The sequence below is a fragment of the Podospora bellae-mahoneyi genome (assembly GCF_035222275.1).
Source record: "Podospora bellae-mahoneyi strain CBS 112042 chromosome 1 map unlocalized CBS112042p_1, whole genome shotgun sequence".
Taxonomy (NCBI): Eukaryota; Fungi; Ascomycota; class Sordariomycetes; order Sordariales; family Podosporaceae; genus Podospora; species Podospora bellae-mahoneyi.
Window position 1 is genome coordinate 3,556,326 of NW_026946359.1, and position 19,690 is coordinate 3,576,015.

The window sequence follows — 19,690 nt, forward strand, 5'->3', positions numbered from 1 at the left end:
TAGACATTTCTCTTCAACTTTGTGTAGCAGGGAATTTCTCCGAGGTCTGAAGGAGGTACGGAGACACTTCACACCTCGCCTAAACCTGAAAAAAACGAATGGCTATGCCCCCATCCCGTTGTAGGCAACTGCCCCTAACCGTCGACCAAGAGTGGTTTATCGGTCGTGCCGTTGTTGAGTGAGATAAAAACGGGGGGGGGGAGGGTCAACTGACTTTGTTAGAAGTAGGTACCGGGTTCTCGCCACTGCCAGGTGACTAGAAAGCCGTTGGGAACAGCGGGCTACTATCAACGGAGGAAAACGCTTTGACAGCCATGACATTAGAAGAGCGCCAGAAGAAGACGGTGCCGGGAGCTAAAGTGGTAGTGGCACTCCGTGAAATAATTTTGATGGGTCGACAAGTTCGTCTGATAATGTAAAGGGAGTTAGTTTATGCCGTGGTTTGGAGCAGCAAAAAGACGCGGGTGACAGCGACATGCATGAAGGCTTCATGTGTGACATACAGAACATAATCATCTGTCTGAGAACATCCCTTCTTACACCGCGCTATGAAGAGATAAGAAATGTGGATAACGCAACTCAAAAGTCTCAAAAACTTGCATTGATGTAAAAGGAAAAAAGAGAGCAGAAAAGAACTTTCCAAATTCTATACAAACAAACACCACCTCTATCAAAGTAAAACGCCCATCCATCTCTGCCTAATCCTCTCACAACCCACAACCCCCAAGTCCGTCCAGTTTCTCAACCAAAAACATCACTAACATACCTCTCCTCCTTCATCTTCCCAAGCCACTCCTCCGCCCCCTCCCTCCCCCTAGCAGGAAACTCATCCTCATAAATCCTCAAACAAACCTCCGCCGTGCTCCTCCCCAACCTCCCCGCGCTCCCACAAACAAGTATCTTGGCCCCCTGCTTAATCAACCCCTTCAACTCCTCCCTATCCTCCCAAATCAGCTCATCCACATGCCCCGTCCTCCCTCCCTCGCCCGCCCTCCTCGAAAAGGCCGCCCGTACTCTAACAACCCCCTCCTTCTCCCATTGACCCAACTCCTCTTTGTATAGGTAATCCTCCTCAGAATCCCTACACCCATAGTACAGCACAGCAGGACCAAGACCTGACTTGTGATAACCCCCCCTAGCACCCGCAACAGCAGCCCGCTCCTGCAGAAAAGCCCTCATCGGCGCAACCCCCGTCCCAGCAGCAACCATCACCACCGGCGTAGCCGGGTCACTCGGTAGCCGAAACGACGCATTCGTCTTTCTCACAAAACACCGCAGTCTCGAGCCGGGCTGTAACGAGGCGAGGTAGGAAGAACTGACGCCGTTGAAGGACTTCGTCTCAGGATGTGACATCAAAGGGGAGTTGTACACATCATACGTCAACGTAGCCGTCAAGCTCGCCTTCTCCAGATCAACCCCCTCCTCGCTCGACCACCCAGACCCCTGATCAGGCAGCGGTTTCTGCGCGAGCGGGGAACTGGAAATGCTATACTGCCTAGGAGACAGCGGACTCAGCATGTCAAGATACGAAGCAAAGCTCAGCTTGCAAGAGGGAAAATCCTCCAGCAGGTCCAAGACAGAAAACCTCTTTGCCAGCACAGAGGTAGGGTACTCCTCATCCGAGGCCAAAACACGAAGTTTATCTGCCTCCAGACCGGACGAGAGAGAAGCCAAGTGAGCCACCTGGCGCTGGGAAGCAGGGTTGGCGAGTTCGACTCTTGTGCCGATGAGTTCAAACACCGAAATTGGCCCCCCAGACTCAGACTTGAGGTGTTCTTTGGTGGTCCCCGAGACGGTGACGAGATCGTCGGGGTGGAGGCCGAAGCGGCTGAGCACGCGGCGGATCGAGTCCCGGGGGTTAAAGGGTTGGATGGCCAAGTAATCCCCGCTGCGGTATTGCACACCAGGAGGGAGCAGAATGTCGATTTGGCGTTTTTCCGGACCGAGGCCTTTCTTGGCGAGGACTTTGTTGACCAAGACGAGACCTTGAGATAACTGCTCGCCTGCTAGCTTGGACGGCGCGGTGGGTTGGGTGATTTCCACTCGGAGCTCCTCCGTCTTGACGGCTGCCGTCACACCGACTGCTTCGCGGAGGGCTGGGAAGAGGGTCAGTTTCCACTCTTCAAGGGGACCGACAATATCCTGGCTGACGTCGACGAAACCGGTAGGGACGAGACGTGCGGCGCCGAGTTTCTCGAGGAGCTCATCAACCAATTTTGGGATGCGGTGGTAGGTCGAGGCCCAGTCTTTATTGCCAGCGCCAAAGACGGCGTATGAGACGCCCTTGAGAAGCTCACTGTTGCTAGGGTCCTTGGCACGGGTCTCGAGCCAGGCGACAAAGTTGCGGGCGTTGTCGGGGGGGAGGCCTTCGTAAGAGGAGGTGATGATGACGAGGGGGTGATCCTTTGGCAGGTTTTCCACGGCATCATCCAGGCTCTGCACCTTAGCTGGAACGGACAGGCCGTGGTTCGCCGCGTTGGTCTCGAGATCCTCGGCAAAAGACTTGCAAGTTCCCGAGTTGCCACCATAAAAGACGGAAAACGGCTTCAAATTGGAGTTGGCAGAAGCTCCGTTGGCTGTCTTGCTAGAAGGTGCTGGGGCAGGAGCGGCACCAGCGCTGAAGTTGATGAGGTGGTCCTTTCCAGGGCGTCTGCGAGCCTTGATGTAGAACTCATCAGGCTTGATGGTAAGTGTAGACTTGATCTCTGGGATGTGTGTCAGTAACATTCTTCAAGTGCAAAAAGGTGACGACAACGTACTGAGCTCATAATCAGGATCAGCCATCTCAATCACGAACCGCTGCAACACCATAGCCATGGTGATAAGAACCTCCTGCTCAGCCAAATACCGACCAATACACGAGCGAACACCAGTCCCGAAAGGCTTCCAAGAGTTGGGTGGCAGCCTTTCCCAACCACCATTGAGGAACCTTTCTGGCCTGAACTCGGCAGCGTCAGAGCCCCAAACAGCAGGGTCGTTGTGAAGACCCTTGAGATTGAACACCAGACTCTCGTTGGGAGTGACCTTGTACTTGCCGCCAATGATGGTGGTCTCCTTCGCCTGTCTCATGAAAGCCGGAATAGGACCACAGAAACGAAGAGCCTCCTTCATGGCAGCATCAATGTACTTGAGTTTGGGAATGTCCTCCAACTGCAGCTCCCTGTCTCCGAGCACAGCATCGACCTCGGCATAGCACTTCTGCAGGGCCTCGGGATGCTTGAGAAGGTTGTAGAACAAAAACATCATGGTACCAGCCGAAGTGTCGTGTCCTGCTACCAGGAAGGTAGCCATCTGATATCGGATATTCTCATCGGTGAACCCCTTTCCAGTGACAGGGTCTTTGGCGTTGAGCATGACATTGAGAGTGTCGTCGACATCGGGGCGGGGATTGGCCTTGCGCTCTGCGACAATATCGTCGCAGACCTTCCACATGGAATGGATATTCTCCATCATCTGCCTCTTGCTGAGGAAGGCTAGAGTGTTCTGGATCTCGGGACGACTGGTCCGCTTGCCAGTCTCGATAAGAACATCACCCAGCTGCTTGGCGAACGGGATTAGCTCCTCGGAGTAAAAGGCATTGAAGCGATAGTTGAAGGCACAGAGACCGATAACGTCAAAGGCCAGACGAGTGAAATCGTCATGGGTTGAGATGCGGTAGTCTGGGCCGAAGCGATCCCAGCGGAGGATCATTTGAGAGAGGATATCCGTCATCTTGGGGAACATGGTGCGGACATGTAGCGGGCCAAAGGCCGGTAGGAGAGTTCTGTGGGCGATTCCCCATTCCTGCCAAATGGGTTAGCTAAAGTTGACACAAACTCTGAAGTTGAAAATGGCTGACTTCTTCCTCGTTATATGATGTGAATAGACCGTTTTTGACAAACACCCTGATGGCCTCCTGGGCACCAGCAACTTTCTTCTCGAATCGCTTCTCGTCGCACACCTCGTTTATCAGAGCATGGCTGGACAGGACGACAATCTTTCTCTTGACGAGGTTGAGTGTGAAGATGGGACCGTAGACATCTGCAAGTCTCCATAGGGATCCCATAGAGAACTCGGGGTTGATCTCTCCCAGGTTGCCGGTAAGCCATCTCTCGGGTGGTTGAGGGATTGGCTCTCCTTCTCCGATCTCTTCCAGCGCTGATGTTGTTGGCTTGGGTGTTGACTCTGAACGTGCTGAATGTGATGAACCCGGTGGCTTGGCAGCCCCTTCAACGTGGAAGGGACAAGACATGGTGAGTGTTGTGATAAGTCGATCCAATGTTGAGAGATAAGGCAAGGTAGGTATGTTGAAGTCGAATGTGGTCAAAGCTTCAGATGACAACACTTGCGTAATGATATCAAATTACCACCCAGCATCAGAACTCTGAAGAGGGGGCATTAACTGTATATAAACACCCCTAATCCATCCGAATCCTTCGCCTTTGTCCAGCACCATCTTGATACGAAGCTCTTGGGCCGAGGCCAAATCCGGAGGTCGCCATGAAGTTGCACCGATTGGTCATTACTTAAGTAACATTGCTGGCATGCTGCCACACTGGTGAAGATACAGAGTACAAGGCATGACGCCTGGGCAGCCAGGGTCGGTGTGGAGTTGTGGAACTTCTCACCCGTCACAGATCAGGAAGGGTGGAAGGCTGTGAGCGGAAGCATGAGGTGGGTGGTGGGCTGAGTAAGGGGCTGTCTCATCCCTTTAATTGAACCCGTCGTCATTGCTGCAACGCCAGCGAAACCGACAGGCCGAACGCCAGCGGGATTCACGTGCAACCATCCGTCGTCCGGATGGAACCGAGGAGGAAGGCGAGCGGTGCTCGTAATAAGGGCAAACAAGTTGTCAGAATGCCTCCAGTTTGCTGTCACTCTTGCTTCATGAGGTTGCGTTGGCAGTTGATCTGGGGTGGAGAGTGGCTCCGCTCTTGGTGCCGTTCAACCGTCCGTTTCTCTCTTGACGGCTATCAACTGAACTCGTCAGCCCTTCTAGAACTTCGACTTCATCAGATCTCCATCCAGTTTTTTTTCGATTGTGCCATGGAACACTAGAGTTCGATACGACCGCGCCAGCGATTGCCCCCGTCGCACAGCGGCAGATACCGGCAGATCAACAAAACCGCAACGGTCAGCCAAGCCCAGGAGACGGAGCTCGATTTCTTTCCGGATCCCGAACGCCGTTTGCTCACACACTCACGCCTCGGCATTTGCGAGCGGTCATATCGGCGATGAGATCACAAAGACCATGCCCTATGCCTCTTTCTTATTATTGACGCTGCGTTCCGTGTTCTGTCCAAATCTTCGAAAAACACGAAACATTCCAGTCAAATCACTCTCTTCAGACCCTGAACACACTGCCAAGTCCCCGAGCTGTCCAGAAACGGCAACGGTACGGTCTGTCATCGGAATGTCACTACCCTCGTCTGATTGGTTGCGCAAAAGACAGAGAGAATGTCACTGCCTCGAAATGATTGGTTCAATAGCTTCGGCAGTTGTGCGTTAAGGCTGAGAACCTTGATAAACTCGATGTCAAATGGCAGCCAAGAAGAGACCATTGATATTCAGACTTTTTTTTTTTTTTTTTTGGAGTTGGGAAACTTCTTCTTGAGTCTCTTGTCATCAAGAAGAGAAAAAAACACCAATTGTTGTGAAAACACCACTCAGTTGTTCAGCTTCTTTTGCATCTCCGTCACAACAATCGTCCTTCTGTTATCTCTCCACGGGCACTTATACCTCTCATCTCAACTCCGCTCAGGAGAAAGTAAACAACAATGCCCACCACAAACCCTAACCCAGCTCCCTATCAACCCCCCGACATCACCGAAAAGCCCACCACCACCACCACCACCATCACCAGCAATGACCCCGAGAAGCAAACCCTTCCTCCCCCCCTCCCACCATGCGCCGAACCAAAATCCACCTTCCAAGCCCTATCCTTCCTCGACCGCTTCCTAGCCCTCTGGATCTTCCTCGCCATGCTCATCGGCGTCCTCCTCGGTAACTTTGTCCCCAACACCGGCCCCGCCCTCCATCGCGGCACTTTTTTCGACGTTTCCGTCCCAATAGCAGTCGGACTCCTGGTAATGATGTACCCCATCCTCTGCAAAGTCAAGTACGAGTCCCTGCACAAAGTCTTTCAAGAAAGAGAAGTCTGGGTGCAACTTGCCTTCAGCATTGTGGTGAACTGGGTGGTAGCACCGCTGTTCATGCTCGCCTTGTCGTGGGCGTTCTTGCCGGATGAGGAAGGGTTAAGGCAGGGGTTGATTCTGGTTGGTGTAGCGAGGTGTATTGCTATGGTTTTGATCTGGAATAATCTTGTAATTATCCCCTCCCGTCTGAGATCCCACACAGTGATGCTGACGATCAGCAGGCCAAGGGCAGCAGCGACTACTGCGCCATCCTCGTGGCGGTCAACTCCCTCCTTCAGATCGTCCTTTTCGCACCGCTGTCGTTGTTGTTCATACGAGTCTTTGACCCCAACAGCACCACCGCCATCAGCATCTCCTACTCCACCGTCGCGACCTCTGTCGGCATCTTCCTCGGCATCCCCCTCGCTGCCGCGATCATGACCCGCTTTGCCCTCCTCTTTCTCACCTCCCCGGACTTTTACAACAAGAAGTTTATTCCAGTCATCTCCCCCCTCTCCCTCATCGGCTTGTTGTACACCATCCTCGTGCTCTTCGCGTCTCAGGGAAAGCAGGTGGTCCACCAGATTGTCTCCGTCGTGAGGGTGTCCGCGCCGTTGATTGTTTATTTCACCGTAATTTTCTTTGCTACCTTGTTCGCGTGCAGGAGGTTGGGGTATAGATACGAGTTTGGTGTTACCCAGAGTTTTACCGCGGCGAGCAACAACTTTGAGCTGGCGATTGCCGTTGCGGTGGCGGCGTTTGGGGCGGAGAGTGATCAGGCTCTTGCGGCGACGGTTGGGCCGTTGATTGAGGTGCCGGTTTTGTTGGGGTTGGTTTATGGGGTTAGGTGGGTGGTTAAGAGACGGGGGTGGGAGTGATCATCTGTGGTGGTGGATGGCCTGGAGAAGTGAGAGGTTCGGTTGGTGTTGTTGTTATTGTTGTTGTTGTTTGATGGAGTAATGTTTGTGAGAAGAAGAGATATATAAAGGTTATAACCAAGAGATAGATACCGTAATCAACAGGGCAAGAGAATGATGATGTCAAGTCGCAAAAACTTGTTGAAATTATCTTGACTGAGTGACGTTCAGGCTGACCGAATGACTGTGCGAGGTACCGACGACGATCATAACATGAATATCCCAGTCATGAAAACAACGGGATCACAGGATTTACCCCTAGCTAGAATAAAACCCCATCTACTACTACTTTAACATCTCTCCCTCCTAACCGCACTGCTACCCATCATCTCCACCGACTACTGCATTACTCCTTCCCTACAGGTGACGGGAATGACCACCCACCACGTTGCTTCTTCCCTACAAGTGCACCATGATTTATGTATTAGGTCCCTTTTACTCCTTCCAACAGCAGCTCCAACATCTTTCCAGGGCGCCCTTGTGGTATGTCTTTGTAGAATCGACTTACTAACCAGCCTTTCCACCCCCTTCCCAACAAGAGCAACTTGCCTGGTAGTCAATAGTATGACAATCCAACCACAGCAGGAGAGCTATAGCGAATATGATCAAAGCTGTTGTGTCTAGAATGTTATGAGCTCAAATCTCACCACAGCAGTTCTCATTGTTTGCACCCAGGGGGTTGATGTCTTTCCGCCAACTTTTGCTAACCAAGGCCTGCGAAAACCTCAAGTTTCAGTCACAAACAAAACAATCAAATCAAGTCAACTAAGAATAGGTATTCCCATTCAGCTAAAAACCAGAAGCCATCGTCAAGAGCACCCATCACCTTTCAAGGTCAACAGCCGCCTCAACCTGATAACTTCCATCCGCTATCCCTCCACCATCATGCCAACTCCTCAAAAAAAGAGCAGCTAAAAAAAGGTGAGCAGTCGGTGTTACCCAACAAACCCAAAAAAGAAGATTAAGTTTCGTAAGCCATTACATGATCCCCCCCTCCACCCGAAAAAAAAAAAAAAAAAAAAAAAAAAAAAAGAAGCCATAATCCTCAGTACTAATCCCTCACACGTTTTCGCACACTTCCTCAAATTTTCGGTCATTAGAATCTTCCCAAGGAGTCCATCTGAGGGTTTCCCGTCATCATCAAAACTGCACCGGAATGATGCTGTTCAAACCAGGGAGGACACTTCCGACAGTGCCGAGGATGCTCTGGAGCAGACCGCTGATGGGGCTGTTGAAGATGAGACCGCCGACGGTCCCGCCAATCCCGGTGCCCCCAATCACCTCGTTGAGGAGACCGCCGCCACCAATGAACCCGCCGAGACCGCCGCCGCCGACCGGGCCACTAGACAGAAGACTGGTGAGGAGGTCAGTGACCAGCTTCAGGATGCCAGAGACGATTCCAATGGGGCCGCCGGGCCTACCACTAAGGACTCCGGTGGTGGCTTGACCGACGAGGGGGAGACCATTCAAACCGGAAACACTGGGGAGGACGAGACGGGAAACACCGACCTTGAGATCCGCGTCGAGCTGCTCGAGGGGGGCGCGGACGGCCTCGGCCTTCTCCTCGGGCGTCTTGTCGGCAGCCTCAGCCATGGCGTGCTCTGGAAGAATCGGGAGGTTAGTCATGCTGCAGACAGTACAAAGAGAAAGAAGGGAGCTGCTGACTGATATTCTCGAGGTTGTCCTGGAAGTCGGTCAACAGCTGGGTGAGAGCCTCCTGGTTGATCTGGCTGTTGAGGGCAGCGTAGTAGTTGGCCACGCTCTGGGCATAGGCGGCGCTGCGCTTCTGTATGGCAGCGGCGGCGTCCTGGGGAGTAGCCTGGACAGTGGGGAAAGAAGCCCCAGTGGGAGCGGGGGTGGAAGAGAGAGGGAGGGGGAGCGGGAGAGCGGCACCGCCGCCACCACCACCGACGAGACCGCCGACGATGGGGAGACCGCCGAGGAGACCGCCAACAAGGGGAAGACCCTGGAGGAGGGGTCCGAGAATGGGGAGACCACCGAGGAGAGGACCAAGGATGGAAAGACCACCACCGCCGCCACCGCCGGTAAGACTACCGAGAAGGCCGCTAAGGAGGGGTCCGAGGATCGGGATGCCGTCAAGGAGCTGGGCCTCGAGGGCGGCCTGGATCTGAGCCAACTGCTGAGGCTGCTGCTCAGCAAGCTGGGCCTGCTGCATCTGCTGGGCCTGCTGCATCTGCTGGGCCTGCTGCATCTGCTGGGCCTGCTCCTCTGGAACAGGGACAGCGATGGCAGTGCCAGCGAGGACGAGGAGAGGGAGAGTAGCCTTCATGATGAAAGATGAAGTTTCTTTTCTGTGGTCGCGGTCTGAAAGAGACGGCCTGGAGTTGGAAGTGAGTGGTGTGTTTGTGTGTGGAGGGCCGGATGGTGAGGAAAAAAAGAGGTTTCGAGATCGTTCAGGTCCTGCCGTACTTATACAAAAATCGAGAGTGGTTCTCGGTCCGCAGAAACCACCTCCATCATTGCACAATCTGCTGTGATCGGTCCAACTCTCGGCGCGGTCTAGAGTGAGATGGTATGCTCGTTGTTGATGTGCTGCAGGAACGCGGGAATCAGGGGCTGTCTCAAAACTTCCTTGGTCAAAAAGGGGGGCCTGGAATGCTGCCCGGATCGTGACCCCAGAGTCAACAAAAAGCGGAGTCACATACCGTGCCCAACCTTTTTCACGGCACTCTCCGCGGATATCTGAAGAAAATATCATCAACTGTTGAAACCTAGAGCCGTTCAAAGGTTCGGTTTCGGTGAGATGGCGGGCGGGAACAGTTCCAGGTGACCAGGTTGGAAGAATGCGGGTATTGCGGGATTCGTCCCGTTCCGAGATGATCAGTCGGATCAAAGATGGCAAGATCAACTCTGGACCGCCGTGGAAGAGGAAGGTGTGCCTGGTCTGTCGTGCTGTACTTGGTCTTGCACCTGTCTCTGAGAAATTAGATGTTCCTCCAACAACCAACTCATCCTCTCACTCACCTTAAGACCACCGCCCACCGGTCTTCAACATACCTCAATCAACGAGCCATGACAGTCGAGCCAGAAGCTCCGTCAACGACAGACGCAATAGACTCGAGGCGATGGAGGAACATGCCCGGATCGTACCCATCCCCGACTCAATCGCGGCCAGACTCTCCCATGCCAACATCCAACACCCCGGCCAGCGATAGCCCCTAGAGAGGTACTCCCGATGCCACAACCGACAGCAGACAATCCATCACCTTCTCGCCCCTCTCCCGAAATCCCAGCAGTTCGCCGGCCTCGATTGCCTACTTCCCACGAGCTCGCAGTGCTGCTTCATCCCATGCCCAATTCGGGGAGCCTTCAATAGCATCCAGCTCATGCTCTGCTGCCTTTCGGCCAGCCCTCTCATGGACCACACATCAGGGCACTCCGTTCAGTTTCTTCAGCGCTACCAAGTCACCAGACCATTTCATTGTCGACTTTTCGGACCGAGCCCTCTCCTCGTTGGCAACCCCTTCGCCACCTGCACGGTCAACCGTCCCCCCATCAGGGACAGAAAAGACTACTCCATCACCACCACCACCACCCAAGAATTCCATCAAGGGTAGGGCGAAGCGGCGGAAGAGCAGGGCCCTCAGTTTCTGGGATCCAGACCTGAGATTTGCGCTTTGTCTCATCTGTGTATGGGCCTGTCTCTTCTTTTCGTTTTGCAGTCTCTTCTTGGTTGGATCTTGCTGGGGATGGTGGGGAGGTCGCAAGAACAACCCCTGGTCACCTGATCGTTCATGTATCAAGCACAAATCTCTCATGAAGCAATACGAGGACCAACGCGAGCTGAGGCAGTACGGTGTACGACAGCCAGTCATACACGCAAATGGCCATGGCGGACCTTCTGGGCCTCGTGGCTGATGGGATGGAGAACATGTGCCTTGAAAGCAGCAATAGAGAAGCATACATCAGTAGTAAGATTGATAGTACGTACGAGAGCTTGACTCTACTCGGATTGCTCGTCTTTCAGTGCCATGGCAATACAACTAAACCTCAAGTCTTGCCCACCAGACTCGTGTTCCAACTTGATTATCCTACCCAGACCTAACTCCAACGCCTTGGGGCTTAGGACGTCTTCGTCATCTCCTAGCTCACCCCTGTCCAACGGACCCTCTCTGCTCCCTTCCAACTCCCAGAGCCGTCCGTTTGCTTTGACGTAACCGACGAAATGTTGGCCTAGCCCTACAGACCTGTCTCTTGGCTCGGCGGTATCGCCCATTGCCGCTACGGATTGGTGGGCCTCTTCAAATGCCTTGTTGTCGTACAATAATTCTGCACGTTCTTCTCTTGGCAACGGGGCTGCGTCCTTGCGAATTTGATCGAGGGTGCTGCCGGGATGGATGAGGGAGGCGGCGGGGCCGTTGATAGAGCAGTGGAGAAGGGCGTAGGAGCCGCAGGCGTCGCCGATGGTTTGTTTGAACCATATTATGGGGGCTGAGGAGGAGGGGTTGCTGTTGCCGTGGTAGTAGGTTTTGGGGTCGCCGAGACGGGCGTCTTCGGATTGGCGGTCGAGGGCCCAGGAGGGGGTGAGGGGAATGATGGCTATGAGGGCGAGGCAGGGGCGGGGGATGTGGGTGAGGGCTGGGGGGGAGAAGGAGTAGATGTCGTGGAAGGTGATGGAAGGGGGGAGGCCGAGGGTGTGAGCGAGTGTGGTGAAGACTTCAGGGTGGTTTTCTGGAAGAGGTCAGTGATTAATGTTCGGGGAATAGGGAGAATATGAGGTGTGTACCGAGCATGGTGAAGTATTTCTTCTCGGTGGCCATTTTTGCTGGTTCATTCGGTTCCATTATGGAGTCTTCAATTGCACACTTATGAAACACGCTGAGGTTGCAGATTTGGTAGAAAACGAGCGATGAATTAATTGACTGCTGTTATAAGAAGTAGGGCAGGAGCGGTGGGAGAACGTCAGTCAAGACAAAAAGCAGTACGCAGGCGTTGCTGCCTGGGAAGCTCTGAAGCTCGCCCAACTATCAGTCCACCCGGCCAGCTCTCCCCCGCACCTTCATTGCAATTCCCTGCTCGTATAGGACTTTTCTGCCTTGTCATTAGTTTGCTTCTTGTGTGCTTGGCATCCTTTCAAATCTGGCGGACATTTATCACGGCCATAGGTTCTGGGATATGGGGAATGGAGGCATGGAAAATGGAAAAGTGACTACACCCTCATGTTTGATGTAGACAAGATTTCTCACATGGAGCATGAGGGCCAAATCAAGTTTAGCGCACGATCTCTGGGCAAGCTCGGCAAGCTCCACCCCCGCATTTTTGGTGGACCCTGGACCCTGGCCAGTTGCCCCACATCAACGTCGATCAACGACGACAACGATCCATATGACATCCCAAACATCCCATCAAGAGACGATGAAGGTCACGATAAGTGATATGATGTAGGCTTTAGCAGTCTCAAGTCGCCCATGTCGACGTACTGCTGACAAGCTAGAGCAGCCTTTTCGTCATTGACGGTTGAGGCTGGATGAAATCTAACGATTCAATGTAGCTCAGTTACTTTGGCACATTCTGTCGCCTCAGGTGCACGATTCGGCATGTCCGAGATCTCAGTTCAACTAGGCCTCCAGATCGCACTTCCCATGATCGTGCTTTGTAAGGCGCATCCAGCACGGCCATATTGATCTGATGGAAACACGCCGCACAGTACCTACCGGCGCCGAAGACAAAGAAACTGCTGACCGGTGGTTGGTTATCCATCCATTCGCAATCCGTGGTCCTCAATTCAAGCCCCAGAGCTTTGTTTTAGGTAACCAAGTTGGAAACAGGGCGGGGTCAGACATTCCTATGCATGTACGCAACCGTTTCCATGTACATGTATCAAAGCCCTGCTTATCACCACCACCCAAGGTAACACTTGACAAACGATGACATGACCTCCCGGACCCTGGGAAGCTCCGTTCTACCTCTCCCAGTTCCCACACTAGTAGGTAACTTCCCCGGACAATTATTTGAAAACAAAAAAAGAACGTTACTGCTGGCTTGCATGACACCCACCCCTTCAGGGTCCAGAAAAGCGTCAAGTCCATTGATGAGATCATCATGATTAGCTCACACCCGGTCCCAATCGCAAGGTTCCAGCCCATGATCCATGATCTGAGGTAGGTAGGTAGCTTAGCTTTCCACCTCTCTGCTGAGAGATCGTCAGGAGTGGGCAGATGATAATGCAGTCGCACGCACCCCTTCTTTCTTCTTAAACCCCGCTCCTGCCCACAAATCTTTCCAAACCTTTCTTCTGTTCCCCTCCAAGCTCAACTCGAATACAAACACATCGTGAACACAAATCAGGGCTTTTCAACGGAGAGCTCTCTCAGGATCCACCTTTGTCGATAGTGTAAACCCCGATACTCGTAACACAACATTAACCGATTCACCTACCTCGAGCTATCCAAGGAAGCTCACCCTAACCAGCTCCACCCATCACCACCACCACAACAACAAGACAGCATGGCCGATAACATGCCCTCCGGCCCCGAGTTTCGCACCGGCCGCGCCGATTCCACCTCTTCAACTTCCTCCACCAGCACGACCAACACCGTTAACTCCAGCTTTGGGATGCCCAAGGCACCACCTCGCCGGGTAAGATTATTTTCCAGCAAACCAACACAACAGCAAAGTACTAACCCCCTCCAAGAGATCAAGCCACCTCTTCGAAGGCCTCGAAGCCCAAAAACGCTCCCAAGACCCCGCCGCAGTAGCAAGACGCCAGAGCATGAACGAGCAACGCCCCAAGTCGGGCTTCATCGGCAGCATGTGGAACAAGTATGTCCTTTCCCCTACCATCTCATCTTCCACCTGTCTAAGCTGACCACCTATCAGCTGGGTCCACGGCCAGTAGTAAAAACACTATACTGCTCCCCTCGGGGAGTTCATCAGAGGGCATGAAAAAGTCCCTCCTTGCTGTTGTTTCCGTTACAGGGTTTCGTTCGGGTCTGGTATTCTTCTGATCATGGATGGCAATGCGGAAAGCACCAAAGCCTACCTACCTACTGCTGTTTTCTCGTTTTTTTTTTTTTTTGCAATTAATATTTCTCTTGTCTAACAACAATGGCAAAACTGACCAAGACTGTTTTGCTTATCATACCTTACCTTACTTAATTTGATAAATGCGAAAACAAAACCACAAACCTTGAATTAATCTGTCAGCTGCCCCTTTCTCATAGGGAGAGACGTCGTTTTTATATCAAATTTGGTACCTACTTTGGCCCGGCGAGTTGTGACCCCCTCTTCCCAGACGAACCTTTCATTAATCTTGTCCAAGGCTAATACTCCTACAGCATACGATATTCTTTAGAAAGACATCACTTGCTATCTCTAGTAGTCCCAACAGACACCCCCCGATAAGAACAACACCCAAGTCGACGTGAATGCCCTTGGAATTGCCCACTGAGATGGATGTATCGCATGCGTTTGAACATAACACAGCATGTTTGCCAAACTATTTCCCCCCGGCGGTCTTGAAATCAGGAAAGGGTTGATTGCCTGAACAGGGCCTTGTTTTGATTCATATTAACTAATAATTACCCGCCTCTTGATCAAGCCACCAAGTAATACCAAAGCCGTAAAGTGCTTCAGAGGCGGTGCTTGCTAGACATTTCCAATACACAAAGAAGCACATCCTCTACAAACCACCTAGCTTGTTAACTTACACAATGTGGTGATACCGGCGTCTTCTCTTCCACATGCTGGTTTTTGCTGTGGGGAGCGTGGTGTGTTGATGAGCATTGGAACGGAATGGTGAAACTGGCTCGGATGGTGGGTGCGCAGCAAGGTAAACAACACAACTGTCAACCTGTTGCCCTACTGTTCACCAGGTAGTTAGCCGTCTGCCAGCTCACCTACATACAACAAGGGTGTCTGACCAAGGCTGGTGCTCGCAAAGATTGAGATTGGTTAGGGTCCGGGTAGGTGGGAGGAGATGGTGGTGCCGTCGGACGGGATGCGATTATGGGGTGTGTCGCTCAGGAAGAGAGATGTTGGATGCGGGCACGATCAGGAGGAGCAGGGTTGGCGTTCCAAAAGGGAACGGTGAAGGACAGAGCATGTTTGGGCAGTTCTGGGCAGTTCTGGGCAAGGCACCACGGGGAAGCGAGGCAGGGAAGCGTGCTCAAGAGGGCAGGCAGGGAAGGTGGGAAATAAAAGCGATCATTATCAAACCTCGGGTCCGTGAACTATAAATGAACAAAACCCCTCAGAAAATATTTTCCGGGCAGAAACTGTACGAGATGCCAAAGCTTTTCCACCCTTCTCCCAACACCCCCAACGCCGTCCAAAAGTCGAAAGGAATAGGGGAATTATCGTTTGGTGCCATCGACCGGACCTGTGTTAAAAACTCGTTTCGTTCGGTTACATCCGGTGCTTTTCGTTTTCTGTGGTGGGTTAATCAATTAGTTGCTGGGCTTGAACTGGTGCTTGAGGCCTTGTTGGAGCTCACCAAGACGAGTGTAGAGCATGTATAGCGCCATCTTGTTGCATTCATCGGTACCAGTGATCGTGACAAGACGCTCGTTGCTGTTGTCTTGTGGCTCGTTAATCTTGATGACGCTGCCGCTGATCTGACGGATCTCGTTGATCTTCTGGCCACCCTTGCCGATGATGGCGCCAACCATGTCATTGGGGATGTAGATTTGTTGAGTCATAGGTCCACCGGCCGCGCCACCAGAGCCAGCTGCCTGCGGACCGTGAGGGCCGGTGTGGGGCTGGGGCCCAACATGTCCGGCGTGTCCGGCATGGGGTGGCATGTGGGGGGCGGCAGGTCCGTAACCCCCAGCAGCCTGAGCACCAGCAAAGTGCATTGGGACCGCGGGGCCAGGATGTGCCGCCTGAGGATAAGCGCCATATTGAGGCGCGCCACCGTAGGTCTGGGGCGGCATGTGGTGGGCTCTAGGGTCCGGACGGCGGTTGTTGTAGTGGTCGCGCTGACCAAAGTTTCCGCCGGCGGGTTGAGGGACGTATGGGACGACAGTCATGCCACCTGTGACGGCAGCAGGACCGCCGCTGCGGGTAGCGTAGGCAGAGGCAGCAGCCCCGCCAAAGCGCTCGTTGAGCTGCTCCAAAAGGGTGCTACCGACATAGTATGTGGCGATGTGTACAGCGTCAGCAACGCCCGTGACGACCAGAGAACGCTCCGAAGACGCGGGGAGGCAGGAGTCAGAAGCGTTCAGGCGCGCACCAGAAGCTTCTTGGATCTCCTTGATGCGAGACCCGCCCTTCCCAATGATGGAGCCGATCAGAACATGGGGGATCAGAAGACGCAGAGGATAGGTCTTGGAGTGCTGGTTGGAGGGCTCAGACAACGGCTCGTTGTTGAGGGTGCGGATAATCAAGCCAAAGGCCTGTGCAATGTTGTGTTAGTTGAGGCTAGAAATCAAGACAGAATTGAAGCAGCATACCTTTGCAGCAGCATCAACAACACCGCTGACAGTCAGAATACGCTCAACGGCGCCCTTCTGATAGTCACTGACAGTGCACTTGGCTCCTGACGATTGTCTGATCTTGGACACATTCTCGCCGCCTTTCCCGATTATAGTCGCGGCTTCGGGACTTGAAATAACGGCGCGGATGTGTATCCAGGCAGTCTCATCACGAGACTCTGCAGGGGGGTTCGCCTGTGCCTCAGACGAGGCGGTATCCACCGTGGTACTGGTGGTGGGCTTTGTTTCCGGAGCATCGGGGACGACGGTGTCACCCTGATGGTCCGTCGCCTCGGGCTTTTCGCCGTTCGTCTTCGCCGTGCCGTTGGCCTCAGAGGCCGGGACGGAGGAGGCGGTCTCGTCGTTCAAAAAAGAGATGGGGTCGGCCTTGTTGTCCTCCTGCTGCTCCTTGATGACCTTGTCCAGAGCCGGACGTTTGGCCTCGGGCTGGTCGTTGCGGGAGGGGGACGACGTGTCCTCGAGAGGACGCTTGGTGGACTGTGTTGGCTGGGGAGAGGCGGACATGGTGAAATACCTAATTAAGTGATCTCTTTTTGTTTAAGGGGGAGGAGGATGACTCTTGTTTCACTTTGGAGAGCAAGCCGTTTGCTCAATGTCGGATTCTCGAAGGTATTCAATTGAATATTTTATGTTGTTATCTACACCTGAAAGGGTTTTCGAAGAAAACGGGCTAGGTGTAGTGGCGGGGGCGGGACTGGACTGGGCCGTGAACTGAGGATAGGCTTGACTTGGGCCGGGACGGACTGAAGCTAAGGAGTTCGGGTTGGGTGATGATGGCTTGTCAAAACAAGGGGACGTTGTGGCTTGAGAGGGCGTGCAAAGATGGAGTGTGTGATCCAGTGCCAACTCAATCGGTGCTGCGCGACAAGCTACAAAGCACTGTGGCGAACTGACGGAGACTGTGATGGAGGCGCGACGGGCTGCGGGTGAAGTGCAAGTGAAGTAGTAGAGGAGGTGTTGTGTGAGTGTGCTGATAAAGGCAAGGTGAAGCAGTAGGTGAGGCAGGTAGGTGAGGTAGGTGGTGATGGAGGTGGTGGGTGACGGGAGTCAAGGCAGAAGGGTCGGGTGGTTCTTGCGGAAAAAAGCACCTTGAGGTATCTCAAACCTTTTGCCTGTCAAACCGGGCGCTCCGTTTCAACTTGCTCTCTCTTTGACCTTCCGTTCCCAGCTCAGCGACAGCTGTAGTGGGATGCCACGAGTGTCGATGTGTTAGGTGTGTGGAATGCGACCGATGCGCAAGGCAGCGTGCAGGATTAATATCGAAGAGGCAAACCGATCGATGCGGGAGACCGATGGATACCGTGTGAGTGGGAGACGACGGCACGGGGTAGGTGACTGGTCGGGTTCTGTGGCGATGATAAGTTTTCCACGTTCAAAGGGATGAAGGAAGGAAGAGAGGGCAGGAGGAGGAAGAGGTCGGGTCGGTGTCTCGAAATAATCGAGTTTTGGCTGAGAGGGACGGAAATGGAAGCGAGACCCAGCGTTTCGCAGCCAGCCTCGCTGGGCGGTGGATGCCCTTTCACCGTGCACTCTTCTGGCCACAGCCGGCCGATGTTCTAATTTGGCGGTAATAGTGGGGCAACCACGTCGCGCTCGGCTTCGGATTGGTTCGCCAGCAAGCCAACAGTGGAACGGTAGCAACGCCTCTCTCACCAGTCCTCCATTTTAATTTACAACTCTCTTAAACGCATGTTGCCCCATGCTTTGTACGACATATTTGTTTCGTCTACCCGATTCTTCTATTGTGACATATTTCTCGGCAGCAAATCTTTGAGCTCCCGATGTCTTCTTGGAGGGCGGAATATGAAAGAGTAGAATTACATAAAGCTGCGGCTGAAGAAGTGTCACGAGTCTCCGCGGACCTCCACATTCACAATTCAAGATCTTCTATTTTCCATCCCACCTGTCCCGCTTCCCGTCTTGCCGCCGCCCTACGCGGAGACCTGATCCCGTTGTCCGAGCCCAATGGAGTTTGAATATGACAACCCCGCCAGGGCCCACGAGGCAGACATGGAGCGGACTATACAGGAGCTCAACAAGAGAAAGAGAGAGCTTGAGGAGGCAATCCAGGAGGTTTGTGCCGTTCCCATATGCTGTGCCTCACCCTGCTAATTCTTCTGCAGTTACGGTCATCTTCAACTGTGCCGGACACTAAGCCCTCACCAGAAGACACCCTGGAGATCTTTACCAAGGCATATGAAGAAGTTGCCGAGTCCAAACCGTTCCTTCCTGCGCCAGGCTCGGTTCTGCCAGCCCTGCTTGCCATCAGGAACGCACGCAACACAATAAATGAGTCCAATGAGTATCTGGAATCACAGGCGAAGTCACAGGATGAGTTGGCTCGAAAATTGGAGGCCGAAAAGACGGCCCTGCGAGAGCAACAGGCGCTGAAAACAGCTCTGGAGAACCGTATTCAATCTCTACGGGACGGGCTCGAGAACAAGCAAGAAAAGACGCCGGAGCAGATGGCCAAGGAGCGCATTGCCGAGCTCAAGCGACAAAAAAAGGAGTGGGAAAACAGAATAGCCAAATTAACCAAGGACCTTGATTGGTTCATTGAAGAGCACTTGGGGCCTATGTTGGCAGCCGAAGAGCTCGGCGGGCCGGTTGTTGGGCAGCTGACGGACATCGACCCTGAAGATCTGAGTGCTGGCTTCAGTGCTCAGGGGAAGCTGAAAAAGGCTAAAGACCGGACAGACATTGACAAGCGACAGAGACGAATAGATGAGATCTGGGGAGCTCAGGACCAGCAAGGCGAGAGCAACAAGAGAAAACGAGAGGAGGACGAAGCATCTGCTGCGGTTGCTGACATTAGGCGTCTCATTGAGCAACTGATGAACAAGCTGGTGGAGTCACAAGGTGACAACTCGGCAAGCTACTTGAAGATATCCAAGGAGACAGCCGCGGTCCGGTTTCTCGTCCGATCCAAGGTCGCCTCATTTCATCCCAAGGATGCACAAAAGTTGCGACTTGTAGATTTCGGGAGGGATATCGATGATTAGTCATTCAGGGGTCGTAGGAAGCCGTTACATGTTGCAGGCATCACAGCCACGACGATCTTCCGTTTCAATACTGTTCCTCAGTTGAATCATAATCCGCCTTTGGGAATGCGATTCATATCATCACCATCGACAGGCTCCAATGACGTTGTGGCATACTCGCCCCAATTGACCAATGAGATGCTACATGACTCACCCAGCTCCCT

At 53.2% G+C, this 19,690-nt stretch overlaps 7 protein-coding genes across 7 annotated transcripts; 3 read left to right on the forward strand and 4 right to left on the reverse strand.

Annotated features, from left to right (window-relative positions):
* Positions 1–444: 444 nt before the first annotated feature.
* On the reverse strand, positions 445–5,260 carry QC761_110820 (uncharacterized protein). The gene is made up of 3 exons (XM_062874375.1): positions 3,839–5,260; positions 2,760–3,783; positions 445–2,705 (listed from the first exon to the last, which is right to left on the reverse strand). Exons 1-3 carry the CDS (start codon positions 4,229–4,231, stop codon positions 742–744), a joined length of 3,381 nt encoding a protein of 1,126 aa, XP_062737494.1. The 5' UTR covers positions 4,232–5,260; the 3' UTR covers positions 445–741.
* Positions 4,461–7,177, forward strand: ARR3 (arsenicals resistance). The gene is made up of 2 exons (XM_062874376.1): positions 4,461–6,302; positions 6,356–7,177. The coding sequence occupies exons 1-2, from the start codon at positions 5,757–5,759 to the stop codon at positions 6,989–6,991; spliced, it is 1,182 nt and encodes a 393-aa protein (XP_062737495.1). The 5' UTR covers positions 4,461–5,756; the 3' UTR covers positions 6,992–7,177.
* A 993-nt stretch (positions 7,178–8,170) lies between these two features.
* QC761_110840 (uncharacterized protein) lies at positions 8,171–9,206 on the reverse strand (the record flags this gene model as incomplete). Its single annotated transcript, XM_062874377.1, has 3 exons — positions 8,171–8,631; positions 8,696–8,980; positions 9,056–9,206. 3 exons carry the CDS (start codon positions 9,204–9,206, stop codon positions 8,171–8,173), a joined length of 897 nt encoding a protein of 298 aa, XP_062737496.1.
* Positions 9,207–10,882: 1,676 nt separating this feature from the next.
* QC761_110850 (uncharacterized protein) lies at positions 10,883–12,145 on the reverse strand. The gene is made up of 2 exons (XM_062874378.1): positions 11,778–12,145; positions 10,883–11,722 (listed from the first exon to the last, which is right to left on the reverse strand). The coding sequence occupies exons 1-2, from the start codon at positions 11,833–11,835 to the stop codon at positions 10,995–10,997; spliced, it is 786 nt and encodes a 261-aa protein (XP_062737497.1). The 5' UTR covers positions 11,836–12,145; the 3' UTR covers positions 10,883–10,994.
* An 843-nt stretch (positions 12,146–12,988) lies between these two features.
* Positions 12,989–14,613, forward strand: QC761_110860 (uncharacterized protein). The gene is made up of 3 exons (XM_062874379.1): positions 12,989–13,630; positions 13,686–13,813; positions 13,871–14,613. The coding sequence occupies exons 1-3, from the start codon at positions 13,499–13,501 to the stop codon at positions 13,887–13,889; spliced, it is 279 nt and encodes a 92-aa protein (XP_062737498.1). The 5' UTR covers positions 12,989–13,498; the 3' UTR covers positions 13,890–14,613.
* PBP2 (PAB1 binding protein) lies at positions 14,503–18,059 on the reverse strand. Its single transcript, XM_062874380.1, is given in 5 exon segments — positions 14,503–14,854; positions 14,914–15,107; positions 15,118–15,420; positions 15,486–16,386; positions 16,444–18,059. The coding sequence occupies 3 exon segments, from the start codon at positions 16,987–16,989 to the stop codon at positions 15,398–15,400; spliced, it is 1,470 nt and encodes a 489-aa protein (XP_062737499.1). The 5' UTR covers positions 16,990–18,059; the 3' UTR covers positions 14,503–14,854; positions 14,914–15,107; positions 15,118–15,397.
* On the forward strand, positions 17,190–19,487 carry QC761_110890 (uncharacterized protein; the record flags this gene model as incomplete). Its single annotated transcript, XM_062874381.1, has 2 exons — positions 17,190–18,558; positions 18,609–19,487. Exons 1-2 carry the CDS (start codon positions 18,451–18,453, stop codon positions 19,485–19,487), a joined length of 987 nt encoding a protein of 328 aa, XP_062737500.1. The 5' UTR covers positions 17,190–18,450.
* Positions 19,488–19,690: the final 203 nt, after the last annotated feature.

What these genes read in the sequence shown, in the direction of transcription:
- QC761_110820 (XM_062874375.1), bottom strand. Translation starts at nt 4,231, where the DNA reads ATGTCTTGTCCCTTCCACGTTGAAGGGGCTGCCAAGCCACCGGGTTCA. An exon ending in CATCATATAACGAGGAAGAA is followed by an intron (nt 3,784 to 3,838) that starts GTCAGCCATTTT and finishes CCCATTTGGCAG; the next exon opens with GAATGGGGAATCGCCCACAG. An exon ending in TGATCCTGATTATGAGCTCA is followed by an intron (nt 2,706 to 2,759) that starts GTACGTTGTCGT and finishes CACACATCCCAG; the next exon opens with AGATCAAGTCTACACTTACC.
- ARR3 (XM_062874376.1), top strand. Translation starts at nt 5,757, where the DNA reads ATGCCCACCACAAACCCTAACCCAGCTCCCTATCAACCCCCCGACATC. An exon ending in TTTTGATCTGGAATAATCTT is followed by an intron (nt 6,303 to 6,355) that starts GTAATTATCCCC and finishes GACGATCAGCAG; the next exon opens with GCCAAGGGCAGCAGCGACTA.
- QC761_110850 (XM_062874378.1), bottom strand. Translation starts at nt 11,835, where the DNA reads ATGGAACCGAATGAACCAGCAAAAATGGCCACCGAGAAGAAATACTTC. An exon ending in GAAATACTTCACCATGCTCG is followed by an intron (nt 11,723 to 11,777) that starts GTACACACCTCA and finishes GACCTCTTCCAG; the next exon opens with AAAACCACCCTGAAGTCTTC.
- QC761_110860 (XM_062874379.1), top strand. Translation starts at nt 13,499, where the DNA reads ATGGCCGATAACATGCCCTCCGGCCCCGAGTTTCGCACCGGCCGCGCC. An exon ending in CCAAGGCACCACCTCGCCGG is followed by an intron (nt 13,631 to 13,685) that starts GTAAGATTATTT and finishes ACCCCCTCCAAG; the next exon opens with AGATCAAGCCACCTCTTCGA.
- PBP2 (XM_062874380.1), bottom strand. Translation starts at nt 16,989, where the DNA reads ATGTCCGCCTCTCCCCAGCCAACACAGTCCACCAAGCGTCCTCTCGAG. An exon ending in TTGTTGATGCTGCTGCAAAG is followed by an intron (nt 16,387 to 16,443) that starts GTATGCTGCTTC and finishes AACATTGCACAG; the next exon opens with GCCTTTGGCTTGATTATCCG. An exon ending in CATGCTCTACACTCGTCTTG is followed by an intron (nt 15,421 to 15,485) that starts GTGAGCTCCAAC and finishes AACCCACCACAG; the next exon opens with AAAACGAAAAGCACCGGATG.